Here is a 9,356-nt window from a genome sequence, read left to right as displayed (position 1 = left end):
AAAACACATTAAAACATATTTTAATTGCATATTTTAATTACAAAAATTTATTAGAATTCATTAAGGCAAAATTGCCTTTTCTTTAAAAATATCCAACACAAACTCCATATTTAGCCAATGCCACTTAACCTTACCTCTACAAATATTTCTGTTTTTCTGTTGATCAACGCTAAATAGTTGCTAATATTAGAGAAACATAGAAATACAGTTTTTCCTTTCTAATAAAGGCGTATATTCGGTTAACAGATCTCTCAACAGCTATCTCGATAACTGGACAACCGATTCCTTTCATCTTAATCTTCAATATAAATTCTAATCCTCTCATTCTTTCTTTTTCAATTCCATATCAAATTTATTCCAGCTTTCTTCTTCTTTTGTTGAGCAGAAGCTAGCAGTCTTCGTGCTCAAATGGCTCAAGCCTCAGAGATGAACAATAGCGTGTTGAATTCGACAACTCCTAGTGTAGAGCTAGAGTGTTTCTCCCCTTATATGATCATCACCAATGGAATATGGCTTGACGACGATCCTCTAAGATACTCTCTCCCTCTTTTCCTTATCCAACTCCTTATAATAACGCTGACCAGTCGCACTCTTAATGCTATCTTGAAACCCTTTGGCCAGCCTATGGTCCTCGCTGAGATCCTAGTATGTTGATGCAAACAAGTATCATATTTTTCTTATTTCAATATTAAATTTTGATAGATGATGATTTTTGACATTTACAAATGCAGGCAGGGATGCTGCTGGGACCATCTTTTGTGGGAAAATTCTTTCAAGGATTTCAGGCTCATTTCTTTCCACCAAGAAGCATCAGCATACTGTCGTCGATGGGTAACTGTGGCCGTGCCCACCGCATCGGATCCGACCCGTGCCGTCGACGTTGAATCATTCGACGAACCCCGAGGCAAGATCCATCTTGCTCGTTGTCTCATTAATTTAATCTTTTATCTCAATTATGAATTTATTACGTATGTGCGTGGATTAGTTTGTGCTGATATGATATTAATTATGTGGTTGTTGGAAATTTTGCGGTGAATATATTCTGCGAAACGATGAATAAGTATGTTAAAAATATAGATTATGGTTAATTTCGTGTTGTTTGAAAGGAAGAATATATTTATGGAGTATTTTTAGAATTATTTATAACGAGAAAAATATTTTAAAAGGAATTATTTCGAGAAAATAATTTATTTTGAATAAGGAGTATTATTGAATAATTATTATGATTAAAAGAATTTTATTTTGAAAAAAAATATTTTAGATTAATAATAACAAATAATTTTAAAGGAAAATATTCTTGGAATTAATAACTGAGATTTTGACTTTCGTGTGCAAAATATCTGTTAATGGTAGTTTCATCTTGCATTGTTAATAATAGCTTTACTCTCGTATGTTTCTTGCATGTGATCACGACCTCTGTTCACACTTCATGACTTTGACACTTAGCGTAATTACATTTATTATTCCATATTGAGAATCATGAGAAGTACATGACTATAGTGACCTGTATGACATATTTAGGATCCAGAATCTCGTGTGTAGTTGACCTGCAATTACGAGAATTAGGGTGAGAAGTCTTGGTCCATGTGAGCGGTTGGGATTGTTGATGTATTTTCCAGGCTCGCGCCGGTGAAGTTTGTGTAGTCACCAGGGTGGGTTTGAGGAGTTGAGATATTTGTGAATGTTGATGTATTTTCCAGGCTCGCGCCGGTGAAGTTTGTATAGTCACCGGGGTGGGTCTGAGGAGTTGAGATATTTGTGATTGTTGATGTATGTTCCAGGCTCGTGCCGGTAAAGTTTTTGTAGTCACCGAGGTGGGTCTGAGGAGTTGAGCTATTTGTGATTGTGGTTGTATTCCGGGCTCGCGCCGGTGAAGTTTGTGTAGTCACCGGGGTGGGTCTGATGAGTTGAGATATTTGTGTATTCCGGGCTTGCGCCGGTAAAGTTTGTGTAGTCACCGGGGTAGGTCTGAGGAGTTGGGATATTTGTGATTGTGATCTATCAGTTATCCGATAATATGAGCTAGTGACCTGTTGTAGGATGACTAGTTACATGACTTAGATTCTTGGCTAAGTATGATTCTTGTGAGACGTAGATCAGTTGTATTTCTTTCCATACATAGATCGGAATTAATATTTAATTATTTACAATTCGAGACATATGATATATACATGAGGGTTTCCTTGTTTGGATTATTTCGTTCGACGTACTACGTCTCGAGTTGTAGATTTTTAAGTATTAATTCCATCTATTGTATAACCTTGTTGCTTGGATGGTTTCTGATCGCTACCTGCATGATCTTGTTACTTGGTTGATTTTTGGATTCTTCTGATTATTAGTATTCCAGTTGCATGCCACTATCGTTATTACTATCATCACATGTTCTATTTCTATTTCTGTTATCGCATTGACCACACATATATTATCATTACTGTTATTGTATTTGTTCCTGCCTTGAGGGATCTTGCCGTGTGTTATACACGCTGACGTACTCTTATTTTCTAGGTGTACGTCAGATTTAGGAGACAGACAACCTCAGTTTGGAATCGTACAGCAGCCAGAGGATTCTCAGCCGGGTGCCTTACAGAAGGAGTAGAAGAACCAGCTGAAGTGTAGTGGTTTTCTTCCGTAGTAGTAGTTGGACATTAAAACTCTTTTACCGTATTTTTCTTTAGTTGATGTAGGACTTAGTATTTTAATAGTATTTTCTTTATGGACTATGTATTTCTTATTTCCTAGTTGGACTATTTTGTATGGACTATGTATTTCTTATTTCCTAGTTGGACTATTTTGTAATAAGGGTATGTTGGACCCATATTTTATGTCTGGGATGATTTACTGTTGATGATATGTCTATTCCTTATTTTGAGTTATCTTTATATTCTTGCTATTTGTGATCGGGGACCTGTGACTTCGTATTGTATTTATTTATAGACGCTTAGCGTATTGGATTGAGAAGAAAAGAAAAAAAGGTAGTGTATATTTCTTCTGAATCTAATACGTCGCGAGCTTGTTCATGTTCCGATTCCTGGGTATTTTGGGAAGCGGGGCATGACAGCAGAGAAACTCACTTCAGACGTGTATTGGAAGGATATAGTGATAGCTGTTGATCTTATATTAGAATAAGACCGAGGGCCTTTTTTTAACTTGCTGAAGTAATGAAAGCAAACGGTTTATTGAAGGATACAAGACATGTTCAAGTTGAAGAAAAACTGGCTATGTTTCTAAGTATTGTGGGTCATAAAACTAAAAATAGAATAATAAGGACTGAGTTCATAAGATCAGGAGAAACGGTTAGCATGTATTTCAATAAAGTCCTATAAGCAATGAATGAGTTACGTGATCGCTACATGAAGCAAGCTCCAAATTAAGTTCCCATGGAGATTGCAAACAACTCAAATTATTTTCCTTACTTAAGGTAAATTAAATACATACATCTTAACTTCTCTTATAAAAAAACAACCTTTTTATTGAACTTTGTATAATTTATAATTTTGTATCGGACTACAGTGGTTTGATAGATGTCACACACGTCGACGCAGTGTTACCTAGTGATCTAGTTGTATGGTTTAGAGGGCGAAAAGGGGTGATACAAAACATCTTAGCAGCCTGCTCCCCCATTAAACTTTTTACCTATGTCTTAGCTGAGTGGGAGGGAACAGCAAATGACTATAGGATATTACAAGACACTCTGTCGAGACCACAGCCTTACAGGCTCCGAGTTTATGATGGTATTCATTCTCACTTATGCACATTTTTGAATAATAAATTAAATACTTGTCAATAATTAAGATTAAGATACTGTCTAATTAATGTAGGTAAATATTACCTATGTGATGCTGGATACACCACAATGCCAGGCTTCGTCTCCCCATATTGCGGTGTACTGTATCATTTAAAAGAACACACCGGTAGGACACCAAAGAATAGGAAAGAGTTGTATAATTTAAGGTATTCCTCTATATATGTAACAATAGAACTATATATGTAACAATAGAACTATATAAGGTCTGTCTATCATCGGGGAGTAGCACAAGTAGCCCATCCACAATAAATCCTACATAAAAACCTAGACAACTATTCTATCTACATCATCATCATCATCATCATCATCATCATAATAATAATAATAATAATAATAATAATAATAATAATAATAATAAATTTGCACACATAATGTTGTGCATTTTAGCCGTTTATGCAACTTCTCTTCCACCATTAGACCCCTCATGTTGGTATGAGCCATCCATTAACAGGTGCTTGAGCTATAGTTACCAGTAACTAATGACAAAAGAAAGCAGATCCATCACTTTTTTATATCAAATAAAATATTAGTATAATCTCACTTTGTTTTGAGTAGATGAGATATGATATATCCCTCCACACTCTAGGTTGTTACACTGATGATATTGTACACATCTAAGCTAATAGCTATGATCTGAGTATTGTTAGACTCTAGGGGGGGGGGGGGGGTTTAGAATATAAGCGAGGATAAGCAATATGAACAACAAGATATATCCTAACAAAGAGATATAGGCAATGTATGTGCAAGGATATAAAACTAACACAAGGTGATATATCCTACCAAAGAGATATACAATATGATATATGTAAGGATATGTAAACTAACACAAGGGTAAACAAAATGAACTAGATAGTGGATGAAATAAATGAGCAATGCACAATTGGCGATATAAGATAAATGCAAAAGCAAATGCGCCAATGACAAACTCAAACACACTCAAATGATCACGGAGTTCGGACCTTTCGTCCTACGTCTCTGCTCCCCACTCCCGGGGAGAAATCCACTATCACAACCGGGTTTTCTACGTTCACCCGAATAACGTTTACACCTCACAGTATCGGTTTTCAACGCTCACCGAACAACGTCACTCCTCACAATCGGTTTTCTAGTTTACCGAAAACTTCACAGCACACTCGGTTTTCTAGCTCACCGAAAACCTTACAACACTCACAATGTAACAAATATAAATTTGTTCTCTATAATAGATGAGAACTCAATTAAGCACAACTCAATGTTACAATCTCTCACAACCCTAATATACTATATATGCAAATACAATAAGCTCAAGTGGGTGTGTGTAACAATGAGATAAAATCAAATCAACTAAACTCAATATAAAACTAGCTTTAATAGAAATGATAATCAACAAATAATTATAAATAAAAATGCCAAGATGGAGAGATGGAGATTGAAGCCCAAACAAGAAGATAATCTCCTCCACTTGTGAAAACCAAAACAGCTTTAAACCAAACTCAACCTAACCATAAACCATTGTTAAAAACTTTCTTAAACTTGTTTAAAACACTCTCATGGTTACTGAGATAGAAGGGGGTTTGGGGGTTTATATAGGAAGAGGAAACAACAGTAAAAACCCCAAATAAATGACAAAAAAACCCCAGCCAACGGTAACAAGAAATAGCCGTTAGAAAGGATCTGACAGAGCGGAGGTCGACCGCGGCGGTCGACCGCGAGCAATCAGAAACAGGAAAAAAAGCTCTGGACAAGCGACGGTCGACCGCGGCGGTCGACCGCGAAACTCTCTGGACTTACGACGGTCGACCGTGAGCCAGCAAAAATAGTTCTGAGTTCAGAACTCTTGGCGGTCGACCGTGGCAGTCGACCGCGAACTGACACTACAGAAAAATAGGTTTTAAGATAGATTTTGAGACTTTTGAAAATATGTTAAAAATAACAAATGAAGTCCAAAAATAATAAAACTTTGGGAAATGTATATAAACATGTAAATGAACATGTTACAAAAAGAATTTTCCAAATTGCATTTCCCATTTATGAAAAATCATCATTTTGCAAAAATAGTCCAAAACACGAAAATGTAAACATGTGAATTTTGATATTTTGGCTAAACCATGTTTTGAAACTTTACACAATGGTTATATAGACTTAATAAAATATGTATATGATTATAGTTAAGTCCAAAAACTAAGAATTATATATATATATATATATATATCCGAAGAAACCAATAAATGTGTGTGTATAGATATTGAGCTTAACGTACTTAACACACATAATATAAAACCTATACTAAGTTACCCAAGCTAGATCTTGATCTTCAATAAGTTCGACTTGGTACACTTGCGGATGAAGCTGATCTTGGATCTTGAACTAGAATTGCATAAGCTTCACCGATATTCCGCCAACCTCCTTTGGATATGATCGTTGAAGCTCTATTCCATCCATCCTCCAACTACGTTGTTTGTCTATAATAAATAAGAAAACACAAATACTAGACAAATAACATTAGTGGTAAATTGTTTGTTAAACATCATCAAAACAAGAAGGCCAACAAGTATGTCTAGGATCTAGAATTTAGTAGCCTAGATGCATCAAACGTTTCAACCAAGAGCGCACACCTCATACACCAAATAATTTTTGCTCTTATTTTTTTTTGGTTTTTCCACCTACGTCCCCCAAAGATCTATACGGTGTTCTAAATTTATAACTCAAAGCTTCTAATTTGCTAATTTATTCCCCTATTTAAAATTAGATATCTAAGTTACGACTCAATTATTCTGGTTGATTTTGGCCAAGGTGATTCAAAAGGTGAACAATATATTTATTATTTTCCATTTTAAACGAGTTGAGTCCTCCCTCGCTCTTTCCAAAGTAAAAACGTAAAATTTATTTATATTTCCATCCATACAAATATGATAACTTCAAAATACAACTATGCTCATGATCTATTTGTAGCCTCATTATTGCAGGTGAAGTGAGGAGAAGATCGGAGATTTTCTTTTTTGGGGACTCCGGAGAAGAGATTCAATTACTTATTGATTGATATCAGAGGAGAATAACACATCTCTATTTATGGGCATCCATCTCACCCTACGTCCCCAAGAAACTACCCTTGATTTCCCTCCCGATATTCCTCACGTAAGTTACATTACGTGAGACTCGTTCCCCAACGGGAAAAAAAATTCCCTGAACGTGAGATATTCCTAACAAAACGGGTTGAATTCTTTAATGGGTCGGGTAACAATTTGGCCCATGAGGCCAAAACCACTTATATCTCCCACTTGGCCGAAATGGTCAAATACTTTTCAAGCACACTCCCACTTTCCGTGGGATATTACTCAAGTTGTAATTCCATACTCCCACTATCCGTGAGATATATGTATTTTTCACTCTACGTGAATGAACAGAGTACAACTATTATTCATGATTATCTCCTTTAATTATTCATGAAAGTTTCATTGACTTAGACATTTCTAAGTCCCATCAAACCAACATGTTTGATGAATGTACTGTTTGCGGTGAAAGTTGATGTTTTCATTGTTATCGAATCTATTACAACTTTAGACGTTACAATAAACTCGAATGAAATAAAAAGTTGATCTTTTTATAAGATCTCCTTACACAATGAAAATAAAAAGTTTATAACTTTATCAAACAAACGCAGAGATCGTTTATCGGTCTTCTGCTTGCGTGGGATCTTTGCCTATGCCGGGGTTTATCCGTGGACTACCGTCGATCAGATCTGATTGCTGAAAAATTGGGCAGAGCTTCGTCTATCCGCAAAGGGATCGAGAAACCGTAGCTCTTATCTCGGCGAAGCGAGATAATCACTCTTCTTAAGATTACCGCAACGGGATAATCCTAATGAACGAACCGGGCTGCAGATCTAACTCCTCCTCCACTCTGAAATCTGTGCACTTTAAGTCTTCAATCCAGCAGGGCTTCGTCGAGGCACGAGAATTCCAGATCTGAAAAAAGTGAAGACCCGGGGCTGTATTTATAGGCTCCAGGAGGTTTCGGGCGGTTAAAACTGCATAACGGGCCTTTTCTGTATAGGCTCCAGGAGGTTTCGGGCGGTTAAAACTGCATAACGGGCCTTTTCTGTGTTGGAGACACCCCATGGTGTCTCAACCTGAGCCGAGACATCCTAGGGTGTCTCAGCCTTAGCCGAGACACCTTTGGGTGTCTCGTTGGTCCGAGACACACCGTTGTGCCTATTTGTCCGCTTCCGCTGTAAATTCTTCGTCCGAACTCGGATTTGAGTGGTTCGAAGTGCGTTGGAAAGCCGACGAGGAGTTCTATCAGCTTCGATGGTTGGATCATCTTCGTTATTCCAAAATTCTGTTAGTTCACGTAGTTCGTCGATTCACTTCAAGCATTCACCGACATCAATCAAACTCCTGTGAACCGGATAGTGACATTCATCGTTGTTCCTTAACACTGAGCTGTTCGTGGAGACCTATAGGCAATTTTCGATGCCTACAGATACCCCCTCCAAAGCGTTCCAGACTCGTTTCTTTTATAGAAGAGGCTGGAATACTTTGGATATGATTGGTCTAGCCTTCAGTCGGCGTAAGGGACCTGTCGTTAGCTTCGATTCTTGACTCCTTCGATTTTCAGTCTACTCGATGTTTTGGTGAATAGCTGAAATTCTTCCGGCGCTGCGTTTATCGTCTGGCCATCGTCGAAGTCTCAAATCTATAACTGATGAGTTGAGTTTGGCTCGTGTCATTGAGTTGACTTTTTGATCGCAACGCGTTGACTGACGTTGACCTAGGGTTACACGTTGACCGGCGTTGGCCCTAGGGTTTTGAACATCGTAAGTTGACTTTTTGATCGTAACGCATTGACTGGCGTTAACCTAGGATTACGCGTTGACCGGCGTTGACCTAGGGTTACGGATTGCTCGGTGTTGACTTTGGGTTTCAGACCGCCTGACGTTAACACAGTTTATACTCGTACGTTTACTGGAGTATACACAGTTTAAGCTCTTAAGGTATTGGATCACGGCGGTCCCAAGTGTCGGGGCTACAGGACCAACTGTTAAAGTTGATTCATCTGCATTTGTGGATCTTATCTTAATGTTGTTGGATAATCGAGTCACGAGACCAACTAACAGAGCTGATGCATCAGTGACTCGCACTTATAGAATTTTTGGCAAATTCTCAGCCATCAACGGGTTTGATGAGCCTTTACCGACTACCGTTTGAGTCGGGCTAGCATGCAAATTGTTTAGATCCGTTCTGCACATAACGTTTTGTAAAAGAGTTAACTCTTTTAGTGCTACGACATTGAATACGTAGACTTCGTCTTTCTCACGGGAATAGACTACCCGGCAACGTGTGTTAGACGCAGGCTTAGGATTTTTGGCAAATCCTCAGCCCTCAACGGATTTGATGTGCCTTTACCGACTACCGTTCGAGTCGGGCTAGCAAGCGGATTGTTTACATCCGTTTCAAATGTGACGTTGTGCTAAAGGAATGAACTCCCTTAGACTTGATGCTACGACTTCGAATACGTAGACTTTGCCATTGTTACGGGAACAGGCTACCCGGCAACGCGTGTTAGGCGCTGA

General features: G+C 37.9%; 1 protein-coding gene across 1 annotated transcript; it reads left to right on the top strand.

Annotated features, from left to right (window-relative positions):
• Positions 1-301: 301 nt before the first annotated feature.
• Positions 302-6,824, top strand: LOC109827625 (cation/H(+) antiporter 15-like). The gene is made up of 3 exons (XM_020394640.1): positions 302-645; positions 732-831; positions 6,751-6,824. Exons 1-3 carry the CDS (start codon positions 409-411, stop codon positions 6,822-6,824), a joined length of 411 nt encoding a protein of 136 aa, XP_020250229.1. The 5' UTR covers positions 302-408.
• Positions 6,825-9,356: the final 2,532 nt, after the last annotated feature.

The sequence above is a fragment of the Asparagus officinalis genome, unplaced genomic scaffold, assembly GCF_001876935.1.
Source record: "Asparagus officinalis unplaced genomic scaffold, Aspof.V1 AsparagusV1_Un326, whole genome shotgun sequence".
Taxonomy (NCBI): domain Eukaryota; kingdom Viridiplantae; phylum Streptophyta; class Magnoliopsida; order Asparagales; family Asparagaceae; genus Asparagus; species Asparagus officinalis.
This window is presented reverse-complemented; position numbering and strand designations above follow the sequence as displayed.